The sequence below is a fragment of the Schistocerca cancellata genome, chromosome 6, assembly GCF_023864275.1.
Source record: "Schistocerca cancellata isolate TAMUIC-IGC-003103 chromosome 6, iqSchCanc2.1, whole genome shotgun sequence".
Taxonomy (NCBI): domain Eukaryota; kingdom Metazoa; phylum Arthropoda; class Insecta; order Orthoptera; family Acrididae; genus Schistocerca; species Schistocerca cancellata.
The window spans coordinates 39,830,898-39,856,164 of NC_064631.1; the positions used below are offsets into that span (position 1 = coordinate 39,830,898).

At 42.7% G+C, this 25,267-nt stretch overlaps 1 protein-coding gene across 1 annotated transcript in view; it reads right to left on the reverse strand.

Moving 5' to 3' along the window:
• The window catches only part of LOC126191197 (hillarin), a 618,826-nt gene extending 593,876 nt beyond the window's left edge, over positions 1 to 24,950 (reverse strand). Inside the window, exons 1-2 of the mRNA XM_049931992.1 lie at positions 24,572 to 24,950; positions 24,366 to 24,529 (exon numbers count right to left, since the gene is read on the reverse strand). Coding sequence (XP_049787949.1) covers positions 24,366 to 24,529; positions 24,572 to 24,950 — 543 coding nt within the window. The remainder of the gene's footprint in view (positions 1 to 24,365; positions 24,530 to 24,571) is intronic.
• Between the last annotated feature and the right edge of the window lie 317 nt (positions 24,951 to 25,267).

Consider the following 25,267-nt stretch of genomic DNA (forward strand, 5'->3'; position numbering starts at 1 on the left):
ATAATTCCTGTAACACTGATGTATATGTTAGTTCGATTCTTTTGTAAAGCCTGTACTACAAATATCTGTATTGTTATGTTTTTAATGATGTATTTTGTATCTTTGTAATTGTATTCTTATGTTATATAATTGTAATTGACACCAGTTCATCATATTATTAACTTGTAAGCATTCATTTCACTGCACACATTCTGTTGGTCATACTATATGGACACTATGTGAGAAGTTGGGACTGTTAGTGTTTGCACGTGTGTTACTAATTCAGCAAGGGACTGGATAACAGCATTGCTGGTTCTAAGGACAATTCCAAAAAACTTTGTGAGTGCACAAGTGGTGGTTATGGACTTGCTCTATTTTTCGCAAGACTCTTCAATGGTGATTGTGCACCTGCACAGTCGCAACAGATGGCTGTTGGCCATCTCTACAAGGACTACAGTGGGTCTGCACCTCTGGTGGCCCACCAATACAATACTCTCTACCAGGACTGCAGTGGGTCTGCTCTGTGATGACCTACCTACCAATCTTCTTCAACACATCGACTGACTCTGCTGTGGGTTTGCTCCATTGTGGCGCATTACCTGTCAGCATGTCAAGAGTCAGCACTGTCTTACCATTGGAAGGACAATACTACTACTTCAAGACTGCATGGACATCCACTACTTCCGTGTGCATTGTCTTTTATTGCTCAGACTTTGATAAAAGAAACGGCAGTTTTACTGTGGTGAATGATCAGGACTGTCTTTATGGACTGTGAGAAAATTTTAGCTTTTGACCAACATTGTATCAATAAGTGTGTGCATTGGATATCTTTGTTAGTGTAATTATGAAAAATTTTATCAAATCATTATTGGCCACCGGCCAAAAACATTTTGTAAAATTTTTTGTGGGGAGCATGGGGGCTATGTAAGTAGGCTGTTTAGGCTTTCTTTATGTAAGTTTGCTGTTTATGTTTTTTATTGGCAACGTTACATAGCACTCTGTATGAAAATCACTGGCTGTGCTGTGTGCAGTATGTGGCTAGTTTGCATTGTTGTCTGCCATTATTGTCATGAACTGCTATAGCTGGATGCGAACAGTGCGTAGCGCTGGGCAGTGGGAGGTGAGCCGCCAGCAGTGGTGGATGTGGGGAGAGAGATGGCGGAGTTTTGTAATACTGGATGTCAATTATGAATATTAAGGTAAATACATTGTTTGTTCTCCATTAATATCTTTCATTTGTTAACTATCCCTATCAGTAGTTAGTACCTTCAGTAGTTTGAATCTTTTATTTAGCTGGCAGTAGTGGCGCTCGCTGTTTTGCAGTAGCTCGAGTTGCGAAGATTTTTGTGAGGTAAGTGATTTGTAAAAGGTATAGGTTAAAGTTAGTCAGGGCCATTGTTTTGTAGGGGTTATTGAAAGTCAGATTGCGTTGCGCTAAATAATATTGTGTGTCAGGTTAAGCACAGGCTTGTATAATTGTTCTAAGTGGACGTTTCTTATGTACAATTGTTCTAAGGGGACGTTTCAGTTGTTGTCGAAAACGAAGCAAATATTCCAGAATTCGAATCGAGAACAGCTGCCAACATGAATGACGTAGAAGTAAATATCCTCGGAGTAGTGAAGGAACTTAAACCACTTAATAAAAGCAAGTCTTCTGGTCCAGACTGTATACCAATTAGGTTCCTTTCGGAGTACGCTGATGCATTAGCTCCATACTTAACAATCATATACAACCGTTCGCTAAACGAAAGATCCGTACCCAAAGACTGGAAAGCTGCACAGGTCACACCAATATTCAAGAATGGTGGTAGGAGTAATCTACTAAATTAGAGGCCCATATCGTTAACGTCGATATGCAGCAGGATTTTAGAACATATATTGTGTTCGACATTATGAGTTACCTCGAAGAAAACGGTCTATTGACACACAGTCAACATGGGTTTAGAAAACATCGTCCCTGTGAAACACAACTATCTCTTTATTCACATGAAGTGTTGAGTGCTATTGACAAAGGATTTCAGATCGATTCCGTATTTCTGGATTTCCTGAAGGCTTTTGACACTGTACCACACAAGCGGCTCGTAGTAAAATAGCGTGCTTATGGAATATCGTCTCAGTTATGTGAGTGGATTTGTGATTTCCTGTCAGAGAGGTCACAGTTCGTAGTAATTGACGGAAAGTCATCGAGTAAAACAGAAGTGATTTCTGGCGTTCGCCAAGTTATTGTTATAGGCCCTTTGCTGTTCCTTATGTGTATTAACGATTTTGGCGACAATCTGAGCAGCCGTCTTCGATTGTTTGCAGATGATGCTGTCGTTTATCGACTAATAAAGTCATCAGAAGACCAAAACAAACTGCGGAACGATTTAGAAAAGATATCTGAATGGTGCGAAAAGTGGCAGTTGATCCTAAATAACGAAAAGTGTGAGGTCATTCACATGAGTGCTAAAAGAAACTCGTTAAACTTCGGTTACACGATAAATCAGTCTAATCTAAAAGCCGTAAATTCAACTAAATACCTAGGTATTACAATTACGAACAACTTAAATTGGAAGGAACACATAGAAAATGTTGTAGGGAAGGCTAACCAAAGACTGAGTTTTATTGGCAGGACACTTAAAAATGTAATAGACCTACTAAGAATACTGCCTACACTACGCTTGTCCGTCCACTTTTAGAATACTGCTGCGCGGTGTGGGATCCTTACCAGATAGGGCTGACTGAGTACATCGAAAAAGGTCAAAGAAAGGCAGCACGTTTTGTATTATCGCGAAATATGGGAAAGAGTGTCACAGAAATGACACAGGATTTGGGATGGACATAATTAAAAGAGAGGCGTTTTTCGTTGCCACGGAATCTTCTCACGAAATTCCAATCACCAACTTTCTCTTCCGAATGCGAAAATATTTTGTTGACACCGACTTACATACGAAGGAACGATCACAAAGACAAAATAAGGGAAATCAGAGCTCGTACGGAAAGATATAGGTGCGGGCCGTGGTGGCCGAGTGGTTCTAGGCGCTACAGTCTGGAACCGCGCGACCGCTACGGTCGCAGGTTCGAATCCTGCCTTGGGCATGGATGTGTGTGATGTCCTTAGGTTAGTTAGGTTTAAGTAGTTCTACGTTCTAGGGGACTGATGACCTCAGAAGTTAAGTCCCATAGTGCTCCGAGCCATTTGAACCAATTTGAAAGATATAGGTATTCATTCTTTCCGCGCGCTATGCTAGATTGGAATAATAAAGAATTGTGAAGGTGGTTCGATGAACCCTCTGCCAGGCACTTAAATGTGATTTGCAGAGTATCCATTTAGATTTAGATGTAGATGAGGTGCTCGCGGACATTAACATCGAAGTTGGCTGCTGCACCGTCCTGCAACATTTCGCGGTGAACAAGGGGTACACTATCCAAGAGTTACGGCAGCACAAATCGCAGGAACACCAGGTAACGTGGACCAGTCAAACAAGGAGGCAGCAAATAAGTTTCTATTAGGTGGTCAAGGGTGTACGCTGCGGTACCACACACTGCCTGTTCCATTGTACAATAGACATCCGGAATCTTGCTTTCAACAATTACTGTGAGCTATGTTATTGTTGTGCGGTGTACGCTGTGTGTGTCCATAACACAATAAATATGCATTTCCGACCATTGGTTCCGTATCTCACTATAATCGTTTGTGGACCCACTATCACCTGTTCCAGTTTTACACAAAAGATTTGAGACAACATGTATGGCTTCTCACTGAGAGATCAGCACCTAGTCTTTTTTTTGGGGGTGACCAGACTCGTTTGATGTGGGCTTCTCCTGTATCCACCTCTCCATCTCACGCGGGGGCCTTGCGGAGTGCTCCGTACTGTTCGATTTCCTTCACAGTTGTTGGACTTGAAGCTCAGTGTCCGAAGATCAGTCTGCTATAGCAGTACGTCGCAATTCTAAAAAACTGTGTTAAAAATTGCCTTTGAAAAATACATTTCCGACCGCTGTTAACTACAAATAAACTCTACGACAAAGAAAAGAAACATCGCAAAGGAGTTATGCAAATTGGTCATGAACTGATATTCATACAGGTTGTTGTTGTTGTGGTCTTCAGTCCTGAGACTGGTTTGATGCAGCTCTCCATGCTACTTTATCCTGTGCAAGCTTCTTCATCTCCCAGTACCTACTGCAACCTACATCCTTCTGAATCTGCTTAGTGTATTCATCTCTTGGTCTCCCCCTACGATTTTTACCCTCCACGCTGCCCTCCAATACTAAATTGGTGATCCCTTGATGCCTCAGAACATGTCCTACAAATCGATCCCTTCTTCTGGTCAAGTTGTGCCACAAACTTCTCTTCTCCCCAATCCTATTCAATACCTCCTTATTATCTACCCATCTAATCTTCAGCATTCTTCTGTAGCACCACATTTCAAAAGCTTCTATTCTCTTCTTGTCCAAACTATTTACCGTCCATGTTTCACCTCCATACATGGCTACACTCCATACAAATACTTTCAAAAATGACTTCCTGACACTTAAATCTATACTCGATGTTAACAAATTTCTCTTCCTCAGAAACGCTTTCCTTGCCATTGCCAGTCTACATTTTATATCCTCTCTACTTCGACCATCATCAGTTATTTTGCTCCAGACGGAAAATGCAGAATTGAGAAGTGGCAGCATATGGATGAATTTGTGACACTGCAGAGCAATTTAACCGCACAGCTGGAAAGGATAGTAGGCAGGGGACATGTGGATACCAGGGCTTAAAGTCTTTGTGAAATTCATTCCATGTACTCAGTTGATCAGGAACTATGCCTGGCAGACAGACGCGTCAACAGTGTACGCAGATTCCAGCATTTTGAAAGAGGACGTGCGGCTGGGCTCAGAAAAGCCGATTAGAGTAATCGGCGAATCTCTCGACATTTCAATAGGAGCGATGGTACGATTCGACAGTGTTGGCAGGACTGGGTCAACCGTGACCGAACACAACGTAAGGGACCGTTAATAGGAGACTCGCATAAAGAGGACTGAGTCCACGGCACCCTCGGGGCAACTACCACTGACCTATACACATCAATAAGCCAGTTTGCGATGGTATCGGCCACAATCGGCCTGGAATCTCATTGACTGGAGTAGAATTGTCTTCATTGATGAATCCTGCATCTGAGCCCCGATGTCTAGCGAAGACGTGTCTGGAGACGCCTCACACAACTGTGCGATACCGACCTGACTGTCGCCTGCCATAAGGCGAGTAATGGTCCGAGATGCCATTCCATTTTATGGCAGGACCCCTTTGGATGGCATCCGCGGCACCCTCACAGCACCGGCGACGATGTTCCGTGGTCCGTTTTGTTGTCCTCCGTAGCAAGCTAAATGCTGCAAATGGCTCTGAGCACTACGGGACTTAACTTCTGAGGTCATCAGTCCCCTAGAAAGAACTGCTTCAGCCTGACTAACCTAAGGACATCACACACATCCATGCCCGAGGCAGGATTCGAACCTGCGACCGTAGCGGTCGCGCGGTTCCTGACTGTAGCGCCTAGAACCGCTCGGCCACACCGGCCGGCTGTAGCAAGCTATCCTGGGCTTATATTTCAGCAAGATAATGCCCACCGGCACATGGCGAGGGCTTCTACGGCTTATCTTCGTGCTTGCCAAACCGTCCCTCGGCGAGCAAGATCCCTGGATCTCTCCCCAACTGAGAACATTTGGAGCATTATGGGCAGAGCCCTCCAACCAGCTCGGGATTTTGACAATCTAACGCGCATATCGAACAGATTTGCACGGCATACGTCAGGGGGACATCTAACAACTCTGTCGAACAACAGCTTTCATAAGGGCCTGAGGTGGACCAACGCATTTCTGATTTATCGAGTTATCGAAGCTCTTGCTCTTGAATAAATTATCCAATTATTCTGAAATAATAATCATGTGTGTGTCGTTACATGTGCATCGCATATATAGAGTGCCGTCCCTTTCGCATAATTCATTCGTGGCGGTTTTTGTTTTCCTTTTTTTGTACCTTCATCCCCATCAACATGGTAGAGTTTAAGCCAAGTAATTTGTAAGTGGTTCGTTCGAATATCGGTGGTAGCAACTTATTTTGTCTAAATTCAGTATTTATCAAAGATAAACGTTAATTAACGAACGCAGAAACATAATTTTGAGTAAAACCAACATTTTCTTGTTTTATTATTACAAATCACACGAAAATAAATTAAAATTTGGTATATGTGCCTTATTTTGAAATGAAAATGTTACATACATCAATACTGTTCAATTCCTAGAAATAGAAAGCATTTTATTTAAAGCCGCCTGGGTAAGTGCGCGCATTAGCACGCCACTTTTGGGATTAGGGGAGCCGCGCTGGCCCTGGATTGAGTCTGTACGGTGTACTGGCGACGAGGGTCGGTGTGGCGCCCAGCCTGGATGGGGTTTTCAGGCGGCTTCGCCACATCCGACTGGGTGAATACCGAGTTAGTGCTCACGTTGAGCTTCGGTAGCACAACAGGCAAACATTTAGGGGAAAAAAAAGACAGCCCCACACTTTCATACTTTCACATGCGATAACACTGGACGCGGACTGTACACAAACTCCGGCCACCCTACACCACTAACACTACCAAATCCAAAACTTAAAGTGCCGATCCCATTAAGGTACAGAGGCCAGAAAAAAGTATTTCAGTTTATACTTGATGATTCACATTTTGTACCAAATTTTAATGTAATGAAACTACATTGTTCCACAAACGTTTTCTTGTCTAAAACATCAATGATGTATGTATGCTGACATATGAAAATTTGTTCGATGGCTGGGTTCAGAACCCGGGCCTCCTGCTAACCAGGAAGATACGCTAACCACTCCACCACCCTGGCACAGTGGCTCTGCACAACTGCACGGGCTACCCCAGCAAGCCTCACTCTTCAACTGAAATTCCCATTCACGCCTCAGTCCATTGGTATTCCCTCAAAACTCGAACAGCATGTATTCTGAATATTCGCATTTTCACACGATTAGTAATTAAAAATAAAACTATATTATTTTTATTAAGAAGTTATTATTCAATGTTTGTTAATAAATATCCTCATTTGTTAATAAAAATGCAATTTAAATAAAAGCAAAGAAACGTGATTTTTGAACGAGATTTGAACCAATAACTTTACGATTACTACACTTTGAGGCTACGCACTCAGCTACTAGCAACTATGTTAATTACCTCTACATATGAAACATCCTGGCAGATTAAAACTATGTGCCGGACCGAGACTCGAACTCGGGACCTTTGCCTTTCGTGGACAAGTGCTCTATCAGCTGAGCTACCCAAGCACGACTCACGACCCGTTCTCATAGCTTTAATTTAGCCAGTACCTCGTCTCCTACCTTCCAAACTTCACATCCCGGGTTCGATTCCCGGCGGGGTCAGGGATTTTCTCTGCCTCGTGATGACTGGGTGTTGTGTGATGTCCTTAGGTTAGTTAGGTTTAAGTAGTTCTAAGTTCTAGGGGACTGATGACCTTAGCTGTTAAGTCCCATAGTGCTCAGAGCCATTTGAACCAAACTTCACAGAAGCTCTCCTGCGCTCTCTGCCTCTATATATTTTATAACTAACACCGGTCGCAAATCTAACTTCCAAATACGAACGAAAGATGTTTTACGCTAACGGTTTTTCGCGATTATTTGAAGTTTTATTTTGAATGTTACTTGTATGACTGTCTGTAGTTCGCACTCATCTGCCTCTCTATGACTCATCATAATTACATTTTTGACGCTTGTTTTTGTTTCCAAGTATACATGTCACTCTTCCTCATAACATATTGCTTGTATTTTTGCTTAATTTTGAAGGATCCGTTTTACACGAAATCTTCCTCTATTCATGAAGTTTGTGCAAAAGGTATTGGATAATCGTCTCTGAGCGAAACTGGTTCCGCATTAACGCATAAATTAAACAGCATGTTACGGTCTCATACCGTGTCATTTCTAAAACATTTAGAAAAACTTAAAACATGAAGAATATGCATGGCGTAAAACTAGAAAAACGGCAACAACCGGACAGCGAGTAATAAGACGACATGCTGTTTTAGAAAACAGTCTACGCCTCTCGTAACTGGAAATCACTAGCATTCTACGCTCAGCTTTCATGTGCGTCCCGTAAATATTCTAAACGCAGAATTACTTTGAAAGCATTGATTACATTTTACTACGAAATCCATAACGGACTCAGCAGCGGAACCATAACATTGTGTCGTTTCAAGTATAATAAAAGGTGTGTGAGACTTTCCGCATCGGAAAGCGTCGCATATCCTGCACTTCTTGCACATGCAAGACGCGATATAAGCTCCTGGCCACCTCGCATGGTGTTACACGAATTCGCCAGGGCTTTCCACTACGGAATTTGATGTAAAATATGACTTCCACCGCCGAATCACGTAATCTTGTGCGATACTCAAATAAAGCACCGTTTTCATCAGCTACTTTAACATATTTTATCAACATAAACTATGGCCATATTATATAAGGAGTGCCTAAAATTTTTGTTGATATGGACTGACGTTTTACACTTTACAAGGTTTTTCTGAAAAACTGATGAAAGTTTTGAATATGTCAATAACGTTATATTAGAACATTCGTTGCCATGCCCCTCATCGACCAACAAATGCACTGCATAGCCTGAACGGAAAACAATAGCAAAATAACCTCGATGAGAAGTCGACACGGCAAGTAACTGAAACGTTACGCTGTTACTGGAACAGATAAATATAATTAACTACGCTTCGGCGCTTATAATGTAGTTGCCTTGTCAACTCATTAAAGGGAAGAAACAACTTCCAACAACGGTGCATGTCCGTATCCAACGGGAAGAAGTACCTCTTGAGTTGAATCCGAAAGCTGGAATAGCCGTAACTAATGCATGCACCTGAACTCTATAGTTCTGGGGTTTTGAAGTCGACAAAGCGCCGGAAGTATGCGTCTAGTATTCGTGTACCCTATTACAGACTCTTGTTTCATGAATGGATCGCTATCTGTTTCAGTGAGACGTATAATTAAACATTAGCACTGAGTAAAACTGCGCGTGAAACTTACTACAAACCGCTGTAAATGGCTTTAGCATTTTGTAAACATACATCGTAATCGTTGTCCGAATTTGACAGACTTTTATTCGGTCAACATATTTCATTACATCGTACACGAGTTTACACAATGAAACTTTCAGTAGGGGGACGTATTACGTCAGGCACAACAGACAACTGGTTAGAAACGTTCATCTAAAATTTTTTTTCCTATTTTGCGCAAAGATAATAACCCGAAATGTAATCTGGCCTGTAAATGGTAAATTCGCGGAAGAGATAGTCATTATCGGTTACTATCCCAGCTTGCCTATCACGATATTGCGAATCATTCATTCTCATGTTATACAAGGTGATTCTTATTAACGTTTAAAAATCTGCGAAGCCACGAAGACGACGCTGAGGCAAGTAATTTAAGTTAAGAAAAAATATGGGAAGTTGTGGTAAGGTCTTATGGGACCAAACTGCTGAGGTCATCGGTCCCTAAGCTCACACACTACTTAATCTAACTAGCTTACGGTAAGGACGACACACGCACCCGTGCCTGAGGGAGGACTCGAACCTCCGACGGGAGGAGCCGCGCGGACCGTGACAAGGCGCGCAGAACGCTCGGCCACCCCGCGCGGCTAGCTTGAGACATATGGGGCCGCAGACGTCGGTAAGTTCCTCAAAAGTGGATGAGAAATGTTGAACGTGTGACGTTGTAAGTAGGCTGTTTATGTTTTCTTATTGGCAACGTTACGTAGCGCTCTGTATGAAAATCACTGGCTGTGCTGTGTGCAGTCTGTGGCTAGTTTGCATTGTTGTCTGCCATTGTAGTGTTGGGCAGCTGGACGTGAACAGCGCGTAGCGTTGCGCAGTTGGAGGTGAGCCGCCAGCAGTGGTGGATGTGGGGAGAGAGATGGCGGAGTTTTGAAATTTGTTAGACTGGATGTCATGAACTGCTATATATATTATGACTATTAAGGTAAATACATTGTTTGTTCTCTATTAAAATCTTTCATTTGCTAACTATGCCTATCAGTAGTTAGTGCCTTCAGTAGTTTGAATCGTTTATTTAGCTGGCAGTAGTGGCGCTCGCTGTATTGCAGTAGTTCGAGTAATGAAGATTTTTGTGAGGTAAGTGATTTGTGAAAGGTATAGGTTAATGTTAGTCAGGGCCATTCTTTTGTAGGGATTTTTGAAAGTCAGATTGCGTTGCGCTAAAAATATTGTGTTAGTTTAAGCTCAGTCCTGTACAATTTTTCAATGGGGACGTTTCAACGTCACCAGATGACGTATTTCGCCGCACTTGCAGCAGTTGAGCATATCGGTCTGTCACGACTGATCATCCCAACACTAGTCAAGTATTCACGTCGGTGTGGCTCCGGAACCATGTGCGCGACTTCACCGTACTGCGTCACAAGCAAAAATAAGTATTCGCTTCCGAATTGCCTTGTTAGCAATAAATGACCGACGGTTTCCTTATTAAATAATATGTGTAAACAAAAAAAAAATAGAAGGGACAAAAGAAAAGAAATACAAAATAAGAACAGTTTTTCCTTGCTCACAGAGAAGACAGTACTTCTTTAACTTCCACGTTCACAACAGATTACATTTATTAAAAGTTTTCGAAATTTGCACAGTTTGTTCGAATGCAAGTATTGCATCACTCAATTATCCTTTCATGCCCAAGTGCAACAGCTACGCTTGTGACGTGGTATGTCATCTGGTGACGTCACATGTTCAATATTTCTCATCTACTTTTGGGGTATTTTCCGACATTTGTGGCCCCATGTGTTTTGTATTAAATTACTTGTCTTAGTGTCATATTTGTCGCTTCTGGGTTTTCTAAATGTTATTAAGAATCATCCTGTACAAAAACCATCGTGTCACGTCGCCTTTAGGACAGCACAAGCTTCACAGAAAGAGAGTGACGCAAACAGACAGTAACGTCCACGCCATTAGGGAAATCACTTGGAACGTATCCGTCGAACGACAAAAAATCATCAAGAGCACAGCCAGAGTGCCTCGGAAGAACATAAATGGGCATGAGCGCCGTAAACAAGCAACTAACGCATTCGTGTCTAGACTGCTTGACTTAAAATGAAGTGGAAACTGCAAGTGATGTGCCAAAGCAAGTCAAGAAAGGTAATTCCATGGAGAAACGAGATTAACATGCAAGATAGAAATATAACTTGTATAATGAGAAGAACAGCTTTCTTCACAAGTGTGTGCACAATATATATTCTCGTTTCTTTATGAGTAACTTACTGTCTAAAGTCATTCTTTCAACACATTCTTTACAAAAGGTGAAAATGTAAGTAGTTAGTTTTAGCAGCAGGAAGATGCAGGACGAGTGTGAACAGAGGGAAGTTGATGTTATTGTCTAGGCAGTTCAGATGAGATACTGAAGGACACAGAGTGTTGCAGAGCCTCACCGACAAACTATGTGGGATGATAGTTCACATGCAGGCAGAGATCCATGAATGGGCTGGAAGAGAAGAAGCATGAAAAAGGTGAGGCGCGAAACTGGCACGGTTCTACGAAATCACAAGCTACTGTATTTTTAACACCGAATATGTTTCAATCGCAATTCAGAATTACTTTGTGTTCCGTGACGACGACATTATAGTAGTTTCCAAGTGTGGTGTTTCGTTGAGGAGAAACTATTTGCGAAAAGCACTGGCGCGAGTGTTCCTGCAGACATCACGGTTCGGGCACGAGACTTGGAGAAAGGGTTGCTCGCCCGTCCTGGCGTCGAAGTCTCCGGCTTGAGTAACTGTGTATATTATAGCGGCTGACGTAACCACTCAAAAGTTCACCGGCGCAACACAGTTGGAGACGTCGGCACCGAGCGGCTGCTGCCTCGACGCTGAAAGGGGTATAATGCATCTAATGCGGGCGGAAGAAAGATATCAGGCAGATAAGGTGGTAGCAGTTCACAATGGTATGCAGTATAGATGCAGATCATAGTTTCGGTCTCTTGTCAGAGCATTCTGAGACTGACTGCTCAAGATATGCCTATTCTTTAGTAAGCATATTATAAAATAATAATAATAATAATAATGCAGAGAGAAAAAGCAATGCACTTTACACACGATTGTTTCCAGATGTACTCTGTCTAAGACGCGGAATGCTGGCCACGATAGTAAGAATTATGATATCTCAGTTAACCTACATATTTTACATAAGCTCCGGTGAAAGAGATAACCGATTATATTTCGAAAGTCGCAAATCATATTTTATTGTGGTGGAGCTAGACATGTAAATAGCCGGTTCGAATTCCGGCGAAGGAGTAAATTTTCGTCACTATTATTTAGTACTGCGAACGGCTGAAAGCAAGGGAAAACTACAGCCGTAATTTTTCCCGAGGGCATGCAGCTTTACTGTATGGTTGACAACATTATAGAAATGGAAGAGAATGTAGATGAAGAGGAAATGGGAGATACGATACTGCGTGAAGAGTTTGACAGAGCACTGAAAGTCGAAACAAGGCCCCGGACGTAGACAACATTCCATTGGAACTACTGACGGCCTTGGGAGAGCCAGTCCTGACAAAACTCTACCATCTGGTGAGCAAGCTGTATGAGACAGGCGAAGTACCCTCAGACTTCAAGAAGAATATAATAATTCCAATCCCAAAGAAAGCAGGTGTTGACAGATGTGAAAATTACCGAACTATCAGTTTAATAAGTCACAGCTGCAAAATACTAAAACGAATTCCTTACAGACGAATGGAAAAACTGGTAGAAGCCGACATCGGGGATTCCGTAGAAATATTGGAACACGTGAGGCAATACTGACCTTACGACTTATCTTAGCAGAAAGATTAAGGAAAGGCAAACCTACGTTTCTAGCATTTGTAAACTTAGAGAAAGCTTTTGACAATATTGACTGGAACACTCTCTTTCAAATTCTAAAGGTGGCAGGGGTAAAATACAGGGAGCGAAAGGCTATTTACAATTTGTACAGAAACCAGATGGCAGTTATAAGAGTCGAGGGGCATGAAAGGAAAGCAGTGGTTGGGAAGGGAGTGAGACAGGGTTGCAGCCTCTCCCCAATATTATTCAATCTGTATACTGAGCAAACAGTAAAGGAAACAAAAGAAAAATTCGGAGTATGTATTAAAATCCATGGAGAAGAAATAAAAACTTTGAGGTTCGCCGATGACATTGTAATTCCGTCAGAGACAGCAAAGGACTTGGAAGAGCAGTTGAACGGAATGGACAGTGTCTTGAAAGGAGGATATAAGAAGAACATCAACAAAAGCAAAACGAGGATAATCGAATGTAGTCGAATGAAGTCGGGTGATGCTGAGGGAATTAGATTAGGAAATGAGACACTTAAAGTAGTAAAGGAGTTTTGCTATTTGGGGAGCAAAATAACTGATGATGGTCGAAGTAGAGAAGATATAAAATGTAGACTGGCAATGGCAAGGAAAGCGTTTCTGAAGAAAAGAAATTTGTTAACATCGAGTATAGATTTAAGTGTCAGGAAGTCGTTTCTGAAAGTATTTGTATGGAGTGTAGCCATGTATGGAAGTGAAACATGGACGATAAATAGTTTGGACAGGAAGAGAATAGAAGCTTTCGAAATGTGGTGCTACAGAAGAATGCTGAAGTTTAGATGGGTAGATCACATAACTAATGAGGAGGTATTGAATAGAATTGGGGAGGAGTCTGTGGCACAACTTGACGAGAAGTAGAGACCGGTTGGTAGACATGTTCTGAGGCATCAAGGGATCACAAATTTAGGATTGGAGGGCAGCGTGGAGGGTAAAAATCGTAGAGGGAGACCAAGAGATGAATACACTAAGCAGATTCAGAAGGATGTAGGTTGCAGTAGGTACTGGGAGATGAAGAAACTTGCACAGGATAGGGTAGCATGGAGAGCTGCATCAAACCAGTGTCAGGACTGAAGACCACAACAACAACAACATTATTTAGTTGACACAAGAGGATAAGGCACATCTCCTAATCGTCAAACCGAACGCCAAAATCGTACTTAACTCTCTGCCGTGTCTGTGGAGCATGCGCATGTGAATATGCATTTAACGATGCGTTGTTTAAGTAGCAATACTTTTAAAATCACTATACCGGCTTTTAGTTGTCCAACTATTTGCCCAATAACTTAATTACATTATTATATATTTTATTCACAACTTTCAGAGCATATTTAAAGAATCTCTTTACGTTGTTGGTTACCGGAGGTATTATTCATTACGGCTGGAGGAGATGGCAAGCTCTGCTGTAATTGATGATGTGTGGAGTGGGGTGGTAGTAATACTAAACACTGCAATTGGTATTTTAATTTTTGTGAATACAAAAACGTATCGACCATATTCTCCCTGCTGTCAGCAGCTTCTTATAGGGTTCATGTACTTTGCTGTACTGTCAAAATTTCTAACTGTACCATTTTTGTCTCCCATTGTGCGCATGTAACTGAGGCTTTTTTATAATATGAAACAACGTTGTTTCTATTATTATTATTATTATTATTATTAAACAAGATTCGTCACAATGTAAGGAGTATAGATGGGCTTTTGTTAATGTTTGCAGTGAAATGTTTCGCGAAAACAGCCGGGAATATGCTAAAAGGTAGTATTCGATCGATGTAGTTCAATTTCAGCCCTGTTAATCGCTATTTGCTTGTGCCTTATGCTGAGTGCCTTAGCCATTACTTATAGTTCATCGCTCGGCTGTGAGTGGAAAACTATCACTCCAAACAACTATGGCATGAGTCACATCGTATACTTCTTTTCGACGGCTTTCGAGCGCTAATTCAAGTGCCACAACGTCCTTCAAAAATAAATCATAGTTCCTTTAATATGTCTGTAAATAAAAGAGCTACGAGCGCTAATCACATTGCTTCATACTTGCCATTTGAGTACTGTAAGTTGTATGAGAAACTGGTTCTTTGACTTTGACAGTATAAGACAATTAGGGATTCCTACGTCCCTAAAAATATTTAAGCTTCGAGGACATAAGGCGCAACAAATGGCCGCATACAAGCTGGAGACAGAACTGTAATAAACCGGACACGTTTCAGAAATTGGATGTACAGACGTATACCTGAAATAGTAAGTTATATATGTCGACAACAAGTATTTGTCAGATTAGCATAAGAACTAAAGATGTTCTTCAGAAAAATTAGTATAAAGCCTTATGTGGAAAGCCTTTTCCATTTCTCGAAATAATTCGACACCAATCAGAGGTAAGCAAGCAAGTAGCATACCAAACGAAAATGGGAATACGTTAATAAATTCAAGCCATTACTCGGGTCGCACAATCACCAGCATGCTAAAAATCGATCGACTATATTAAAGAAACAATAAGGTTGATGTTGTGTAGCCTATGAGGGTCGATGCTAATATGATGCGGGAAGGTGCAACGACCCGGCGAACGAGTGAAACGGACGGCCTTCGAGCCATGGACGGCGCTGACACCTTGTGCATCCGCGCTTTCTATGAAGGCACTACTTTTTTCGTGTTCATGGGTCTGTAAGTGGTTTGTACCTACACAGTGGCTTTTTTTTAAAATTGTTAACTTCAGTGTCCTACATCTAGATCTCACATCACCAAAATCAATCTCCTCTCTTTCTCTCTCTCTCTCTCTTTCGCTCTCAACAGAGACAGACTTGCTGTAAAACTGTGACACTTTTTGAAACGCAGAAATTCGTTCTACGTACAAGATCAGAGTCAAAAGCAAAAAGAAAAACTCGAAGTTCATTGTTTTACTTGTGCCCCGACTTGTAATTTTGTGGTACATCTACCACTATTTGCGCAAAGATAGTCTTAAAAGAGGTCTGAAATACTACACTGGGCATGACAAATTCAGCAATCGCAACACGGCTTCGAGCTGTGTGTACGTGCTACCTAAGTCCTATAGTGAAAATGAAGTTCGCTTAAAGAAGGCGGTGCTCCTGAAAGATGGAAAAACGGATCTATTTACAACTGTATTACATTCTATAATTTTTCCTGACTACATTTATATGTACTTTATTGTGTTCAGGACGAAAAATAACTGTATACTAAATTTTAGTTACGGCCCTGTACGTGGCCACACCCCATTATTTAAATTACAGAAAATCACTAGTTTTTTGAAAAACTGGAAAAGTTTAGCTTCCAGCGATTTAGCTTGGGGTAACACTGTAAGTTTCCAACATTTGTAAATAATCAACTTTGCCCCTGTTTATTTTCGCTCTGGTGAAGTGTTTAGTTTACGTCTTACTGAATGTTTGTTGGCTAAGTACCATAGATTTTTGTCAGTGTAGACAATCATTAGTGTGCAACAAATATTAACAATGCTACAAGTCAATAAATTCTATAACAGAGAGTTCAAGGGCAACTACTTGACAGGTAAAGGGAATTCATACTACTGAGAGCAGCCAATGCGTCAGTTCTTTAGGGAAGAAAGTCTCACACGACTCGCCTCCCGATGATTTAGATTTTTGTGTTAACAGTGATGCTGTTTGTAGTGGATGCTAAACCCTTCCTACTAGTTTGTTTTTCAGTTACTTTGACGCAATCTACACCACCATATTACTTGTATTTCTTCACTGTCTTTATGAAAGAAGATGCTTCAATAATCGGTAATTGATTACGAAATTATATCACAATACCCCGGAATTTTACACATAATGATGTATTAAGTGTAGAATTCTATTCCTACGCAGACGCAGATGTAATTTTTTTTAAGCCTTTATATATTTATTTATGTAAAATTTGTCTCCCTAGTACCCTCATGCACCAAAAATAATAGCCATTTTTTCTGAAGTATGTAGACATAATTAATATACATTCGCCAAGGAAGCAATAAGTAGTAAGAGGAATACCAAGAGGAAGCTTGAAGATGAAGAAATGCAGCAGGATGTAGACTACGTTTCAATAATGTTCTGAGACACAATTTAATATGACTCAAACCTCAATTTTCAATTTCCTGCAAGTCGTACTTTTCAGAATTTAGGTACACATATCTCCTTAAGTTTGTAAAGTATTTTTCTTATTATAACTTTCAGCTGTCTATACCTGTCTAGTAGATGTAAACTTTACTGTAAGTTAAACTAAATTGTAGAGAAACAAAATCCGTTATATGATAAAAATTAAAATATGAGATACAATAAATTTTGTTCTGGTTAATATAGTTAATGTGCGGAATTAAGGGCAAGCATCTCAGACAATATATCATACATATCTGGTAAAAATCTGGTTTCCTTCACATGCCCATTCAGGGATTTACTGTTACCTGAATTTGAAGAAATATTTTAGCAAATCTTGTGCAGCCCTTTCTTAACTATTGTTTTTTATAAACATTAACACATTCTAAATAGTTAAAAATACTTGCTAGTGGTTTAGAAAGTGCTCTACATTAACTGTGTTAAATTACAAAACTGTAAAACATTTGCAAAAGAAGTAGTCTCTGAAAGAAAGAGGTGCTGACGTACACATAATATGGAGAAGAAAAAGTACCCTGTGTCCTTAAGGTTCTTAATATGAATTGAGATCTATTCTCTGACTACTCTATTTCTAAGATGTCAGCTTGGCAAGAATTAGAGTTTAGACATTATGCCAAACAGCAGTAAATTCTTTAGACCTTGTGACATATCGCAGTAAATTTCTTCGTTGCCCTTTCAGACAAGTATTTTTTTTTACATAGTATGCGAAAGTATTCGATTCATTATACCGGGATATTTAAAATAAATACCTAAACGTAATCTGCGTGGGGCTTGGAGGCCAAGTGCGTATGTGTCGGACTGTGAAACCTGAGGTTCTGGGTTCCTATGATTTTATTTCTTCTCTCGCTCATCGCTTCTTTCCACTGTGTTAGCGTTTTTACCAGTGATAAATGTCCACTGCGTAGTTGGACAGGTCAGATAAAAAGAAGCAGGAAAGGAAGGACATATCAAGTCTAACGCGACTGACTAGTAATGTTCAGTGACGTTTGTTTCGGGTCGAGAACGTCTTTAATCAGACCAACTGCTTCTATACAACATAATTGTCACTGGCTGCTTAAAAGGACACGCTGACTACAAACTCAGTAAGCCATATTCATTGTGCGTCCATTGTGTCAAAGAGGAAATCATCATTTGTCTGGAACTATACGTGTCTGGAGAATAATGTGACAATATCCCTCCACCGCTTACCGCCCTGCGTCAGCTGCTAATCAGTTTCAAATAACATGAATTGCCTTTTAAACCATCTGTGTACTGCGTAGTATTTATCTGTTTCGAGTAGCGTCACCTGTACTTAATACTGAATTAAAGTTCATTTTCAGACATTAATTTATGTGCAAAAGAAAGCTAGTATCTCGTCTCGGCTGCCAAGATAGACGTGGAAAAGAGGCTTTCGCAGTTGGTAATTAATACCCATATACGACGCAATATTTTTGGGCGGGTAGTTGACAACGACACTAATGCATTTTATAATCGTGTCTAGCGCCAGATAAGTGCCCTGGGAAACGAATAACCTCTGATAGCGTCTGGCGGGGCGTTGGGGTCAGCACTTGTTTTCCGATGAGTTAGCGTCAGCACGATACGGGCTAAAGTTTCTGCCACTCTCAAGTACGCGCAAATGAGCCACTCCTATCCCGTGAAAGATACCATAGGCATCAGTTAAACAGCCTATTACCACTACGCCGTTTATAAATTCACCTGCGATAAGCCATGCAATGTTTTGTAGTGAGGTTTCTGGAATGGGTATGCCGACATTGGACTGTCTCTATTGCTGTTTCGCGTAAAAAATAGTACATAGAAAAGGTCATGTAATAGCAGGAGGTGGTAAGGCGTTTTCTGAATCTGGAGGAGGAGCGGAATAATGGGGAATAACGTTCCGTCGAGGACGAGGTCATTAAAGACGCCACAATTTGTGTTGGACGGCAATGTGCAACTAAATCGGCCCGTCCTTTCCACAGGAACCATTCTGGCATTCTCTTTAAGCTGTATAAGGAAACTTTTGAACACCTGATCTCATATGTACATTAGCAGCTTCACCTTTTTACTTATGTCGAGTCTCAATAAAATCGTTTCGGGCATTAGATGTCATTCTATAAAATAATAGTTAAATGCAAAAACCACCGTTTTAAGGGATTTGCAGCTGCCTTTTCAGTGACGAGGCCCAATTATCAAAACGATTTTATTCAGTATTGGCGGAGGAAATATACCGTGCTACATCTTTCCTCTGGATTCCAAGTGACGCCGTTATGTTTTTATTCAACTCCCTGGTTTATCATGTAAGAATGGCTTTCAAAACAATGCGCAGTTTATGAAAATACTGACCTATTGCTGTGTTACCGACTGCAATTGAAACGTGGAATGTCTTGTCAAGGTAGCCGTAGCGTCATACCACCTGTAGTAACAGGTTAGACTACGTACAGATTCCAGAATATGTTCCTTGAGTCGTCTAGTGACACCAAACGTTAGTTTTGCAGAAACGATACTCTGTTTCAAGTCAGTGTCGGAGAAAGTTTTGATTTTTTCTTCCACAAGAGTAAAAACTAGATACCACGCGATTTTACCCACACTCCCACGGACGTGGTTATTACGAAGTCTAATGACAAAAAAGTAACTCTTCGCAGACAATATTTTGTGGGAGAAAGTAAGTACTCTCGTTTCTCTACAAGCCATATACGAGTCTGCTTACTTAAGATGACAATTTAAAATCATGTGTGAGCAGGAATGTTGGAGATATGACGTGCAACATAAGGCATATTATGCCACAGGGGTTTAACATGCGAGACTTTCAAAAATCGCGCAGCGTTGCATTTAAAATCTCGCCGTGGCCGTGCGGTTCTAGGCGCTACAGTCTGGAACCGCGTGACCGCTACGGTCGCAGGTGAGAATCCTGCCGCGCACATGGATGTGTGTGATGTCCTAAGGTTGGTTAGGTTTAAGTAGTTCTAAGTTCTAGGGGACTGATGACCACAGATGTTAAGTCCCATAGTGCTCAGAGCCATTTGAACCATTTTGAAAATCTCGCCGCAGCGCACGGCTTCATATAACGAGCCCTCTGTAGAGTGAAGAGCTTCGTGTTTGGCCTTTCCCATAGTCACAGTCTATGATGCAAGCGCCGGTTTTCATACACACTTCGTTCTATTCCACACTGATGAAAAATCTCAACGCATCTCTCATCTCCATGTCATAACTACGTATATAACACCATAATACACAAGTAGGTAGATTATGTTGAGAAACGAACTGCAGTACGATCTTACAGAGACAACCTTACCGTATTACATGGCTCATTACTGAGTAAACGGCGATTTATACACAGCAGGAGCGAGAACTAAATAGATACTGTAGAAACACATAATATTTAGTAAATCTTTAGTGAATTATATTAACATCAAAACATTTGTAGGACAGTATTCCATAAGCATCTGACTTGTGTAAAAATTGTCGGGCTTTTAGTGACATATCGTCAACATCAAACGTTAGTTTCGTGGTTACATTAAGGATCTCAAAATTTCTCTTTCCTTCTTTTCTGTGGTCGTCCTCTACTTCGTTTTTCTATGGATTTGTAATATAATATTATTTTTGACAGCCTATTAACGCCACTTCTCTTTCAACACGATCTAGCCATTTTATGTGATCTAGTTGAATTTTTCCGTGATACTCTTTACATCTTCCCTTTTCATTCCTTTAGCACATCTTCAAATATCGTTTTAGTTATGGATGGCCGAATTGAGCTTTAAACTCATTTCCTCCCGAATGCGAATCCATCTCTCTCTACACTGCAGCTGTCGTCAGTGGTATATTGGCTGGCTGTCACAGAAGATGGCATAGTAATACGCAGTTTATATAATGCGTGATTAAATAGACCGTGGACGACGTCGCGCCGATAATAAACACCACACATCTGCTGAGAGGGAGAAGAAATAAGTTTCCTCACAAAACGTATCAACATACATATAGCGAGCGAGAGGAACATTAAATTTCCTGTGGGGGAAACTCCTGTCCGACACTGCACAACGCCCATTGGTTACTACGTATCTTTAAGCACTTGGTGAAAGTTTGCTTAAGCTTCTGTAGAGCAATATTGCGCAAGCGTTTAAACCCTACACCTGCAGGTTCAACGACTATTTTTGCACTTACAGTGAAGTGACAAAAGTCATGGGATCATGATATGCACATATACAGGTGTCGGTAATATAGCGTACAAAAGGCAGAAAATGTCAGTGCATCGGCGGAGCTGTCATTTGGGCTCAGGTGATTCATGTGAAAATGTTTTCCACGTGATTGTGGCCGCACGACGGGAATTAATGCCTTTTTGGAAATCGTTAGGGAATTCAATATTCCGAGATTCACAGTGTCAAAAGTGTGCCGAGAGCACCAAATTTCAGGCACTACCCCTCACCACAGTCGACGCAGGGGCCGACGGCCCCCACTAACGACCGAAAGAATCAGCGTTTGCGTAGAGGTGTCTGTGCTAACAGACAAGCAACGCTGCACGAACTAACCACAGAAATCAATGTGGAACGTACGACGAGCGTATCCGTTAGGAAAGTGCGGCGAAATTTGGCGTTAATTGACTATGTCAGCAGACGACCCACGCGAGTGCCTTTGCTAACAGCAGGACATCGCCTACAGCGCCTCTCCTAGGCTCCTGACCGTATCGACTGAATCCTAGACGACTGGAAAAACGTGGTCTGGTCGGATGAGTCCAATTTCAGTTGGTAAGAAATGATGGAAGGGTTCGACTGTGGTGCAGACCTCTCGAAACCATGGGCCCAGATTGTCAGCAAGGCACCCTGCAAGATGGTGGTGCCTCTGTAATGAAGTGGGCTGTGTTTACAGGGAATGGGCTGGGTCTTCTGGTGCCACTGAACCGATCGTAGACTGGAATTGGTTATGTTCAGCTACTTGGAGACCACTTGCAGCTATTCATGGCCTTGACATGTTCATAAACAACGATGTCATGACACCGACACACAGTTGTTCGTGATTGGTTTGAAGAACATTCTGGACGATTCCAGGGACTGATTTGGCAACCCAAATCGTCCGAAATGAATCCCATCGAACATTTATGGGACATGATCGAGTGATCAGTTCGTGCAGAACATCCTGCACCGGCAACAATTTTGCAGTTATGGGCAGCTATAGAGATAGCACGGCTCAATATTTCTGTATGGGACTTGCAACGACTAGTTGAGTTGGTGTGGCGACGTAAGGTTGAAACGCAGACATCAGTGTACATTACAGGTGCAGACAGTTAATATCGGTCTGGACAAGGTGAGCAGTTTCATGAGCTGTTTCACCAAAACAACACCAATACTGGCTGCTGCTCTTCGTGAATGTTGTTGTTGTTGTTGTTGTGGTCTTCAGTCCAGAGACTGGCTTGATGCAGCTCTACATGCTACTCTATCCTGTGCAAGGTTCTTCATCTCCCAGTACCTACTGCAACCTACATCCTTCTGAATCTGTTTAGTGTATTCATCTCTTGATCTCTGCGATTTTTACCCTCCACACTGCCCTCCAATACTAAATTGGCGATCCCTTGATGCCTCAGAATATGCCCTACCAACCAATCCCTTCCTCTAGTCAAGTTGCGCCGCAAATTTCTCTTCTCTCCAGTTCTATTCAATGCCTCCTCATTAGTTATGTGATCTACCAATCTAATCTTCAGCATTGTTCTGTAGCATCACATTTCGAAAGCTTCACGAATATCGATGCATTAATGGTATGCGTAGAGGTCCTCTTTCCACATTGGGTTTGAAGGAGATGAATTGCTCACGGCCAACCGCGCCACAAATTGATGAAGAGGTTACTGTTGTCATGGCTGAAAATGTTGGAGACTATGGGAGACCCTGATGCAGTGCACGAACTGTCACGAATTCATGAAGGTGGTTGGTGTACCGGCCGCATCTGGATAATCAGGATGTTGCTTTATAACGAACTCGTTTTCTATTTAAATTGTTACTTGAGTACTGAACACCTCACTTCATTGTACTGAGGAATATGAAACAGCTGATTCACAGACACCATTCGCATGTGACAACTGACACTAAGAAAACAAATATTTGATTGATTTGACAAAAAACCATTTCTGGCCTTACATGGGAACAGTGCTACAAATTTCGATTTTAGTGTTCCACGACTAGCGTTGCATACAGTTGTGATGGGTAAATGTTTGGTAGTCTTTGTACGATAAGCGTAAATAACATACATCAAAACACTCGCCGGAAAATCGTTCATAATCTAATATGTTGTTGTTGGGTTGGGCTTCAGTTCGAAGACTGGTCTGATGCAGCACTCCATGCTACTCCATCGTGTGCGAGCCTATTCATCTTTGAATAACTACTGCAACTTCCATCGTTTTATATCTGCTTAATGTATGAATCACTTGGTCTCCCTCTACGATTTTTACCCCCCACACTAAAGTGGTGACCTCTTGATGTCGCGAATGTGTCCCATCAACCGATCTCTTCTTTTGGTCAAGTTGTGCCACAAGTTTGTTGTCTCCCCAATTCTATTCAATACCTTCTCATTAGTTATATCAGCTGCCTATCTATGCGTCAACATTCTTCTGTGACTCCACAGTCTATTCTCTTTTTGTCTCATCTGTTTGTTGTCCATGTTTCACTTCCATACACGGCTACACTCCTGAGAAATACCTCCAGAAAAGACTTGCTAACACTTAAAGCTACATTCGATATTCACAGATTTCTCTTGTTTGGAAACAATGTCATTGCCATTGTAAGTCTGCATTTTGTATCCTCTTTACTCTGGCCATCGTTAGTTATTTTGCTGTCCAAATAGCAGAAATCATTTATTACTTTCGCTTCCTGATACAGGTTTTCTGAATTTAGCTTCCATTTTTAATTTTCCGGCAAAGTGTGTTTGGATATGGCGGGAATGTAAACATTAGGCTGCGCTACAGGTCAGTATGTTAACGCAGCCTCTGTTTGGGCTTCACATACGTTGGTTTCGTCGAGTCACAACCATACAACCGAGTAAACTAACCTAGACCACATCAGTGTTTCACCACAGCCAAAAATCAGGGGGGGGGGGGGGGGGGGGGACTGATGCCAGACACCAGCCACGCGATGTCGGGGACAGTGACCCTTCTGAGGGGTGGCTACTCACCAGGTAGTACTCGATGGGCTTTTCGCGGTACTTGGAGTAAGTGTGTTTAGATATGGAGGGAATGTTAACATTAGACGGCACTACAGGTCAGTGTGTTAACACAGCCTCTGTTTGGGCTTCACGTTCGTTGGTTTCGTCAAGTCACAAGCATACTACCGGATAAACTACGCTTCACATCAGTGTTTCACCACAGCCAAAAATCAGGGGGGGGGGGCTGATGCCAGACACCAGCCACGCGACGCGGGGGACAGTGACCCTCCTGAGGGGTGGCTACTCACCAGGTAGTAGTCGATGGGCTTTTCGCGGTGCTTGGAGTAGGCGCGCTGCAGCTCGGTGGCCTTGAGCGCGTGCGCGATGTGCAGCGCGCTGGCGTCGAAGCGGCCGTACTGGTAGCCGGAGCCGGGCGGGTCGTGGTGCGCGGGCGACGCGCGCCCGCCGAAGCCCGCCGCCGGCCCGTGGCCGTGGCCGTGGCCGTGTCCGGCGCCCTGGTGGCCGTTCAGGTAGGGCCGGATGCTGAGCGCGTCCGCGTCGAACGTGCCGCCGCGCCCGCCGCCGCGGATCTGCTCGTTCACGAACGTCGACGACTTGGGCACGTTGAGCGCCGAGCGGATGCCGACCGCCGAGCCGTCCAGGTGGCCCGGCCCGATCTTGGGCACGTGGCTGCTGCAGTACACCTCCTTGTCCTCCTGCCGGTGCTGGTTGTTGTAGTACGTCTTGAGCGTCAGCTTGGTGCCGCACGCCGCGCACTTGAAGCAGCCGCTGTGGAAGAAGGTGAAGTCCTTGAGCGGGCCGACGCGGTCCACCTGGTACACCGTCTGGCCGCAGCGCAGGCACGTGCTCTCGTAGAAGTTCATGCGGTACATGGCGGCGTCGCGGGATCGCACACTCACACGGGGGTTCGCGCGGAAGAGACGGATCGCTCCTACTGCTGCTGGTAGCGGTCGAGTCGCGACTCGGTCAAGCGCAGGCTCTACCTGCCCCGGCGGCGGCCATGTTGACACTACACGTCAGTGCGCGGGCCACCTCCGCACCTGCTGTGCTACCTGCGACGGTGCTGCGCTCTGCGGGCGCGCGCCTGAGGCTGCGGCGGCAGGCAGCGCTACCTGCTGGTGGACGCTGGAAGGTCGCGCCTCGCCTCGCACTGCCTTACCGCTCCTTCTAGAGTAGTTATCCCCACTAC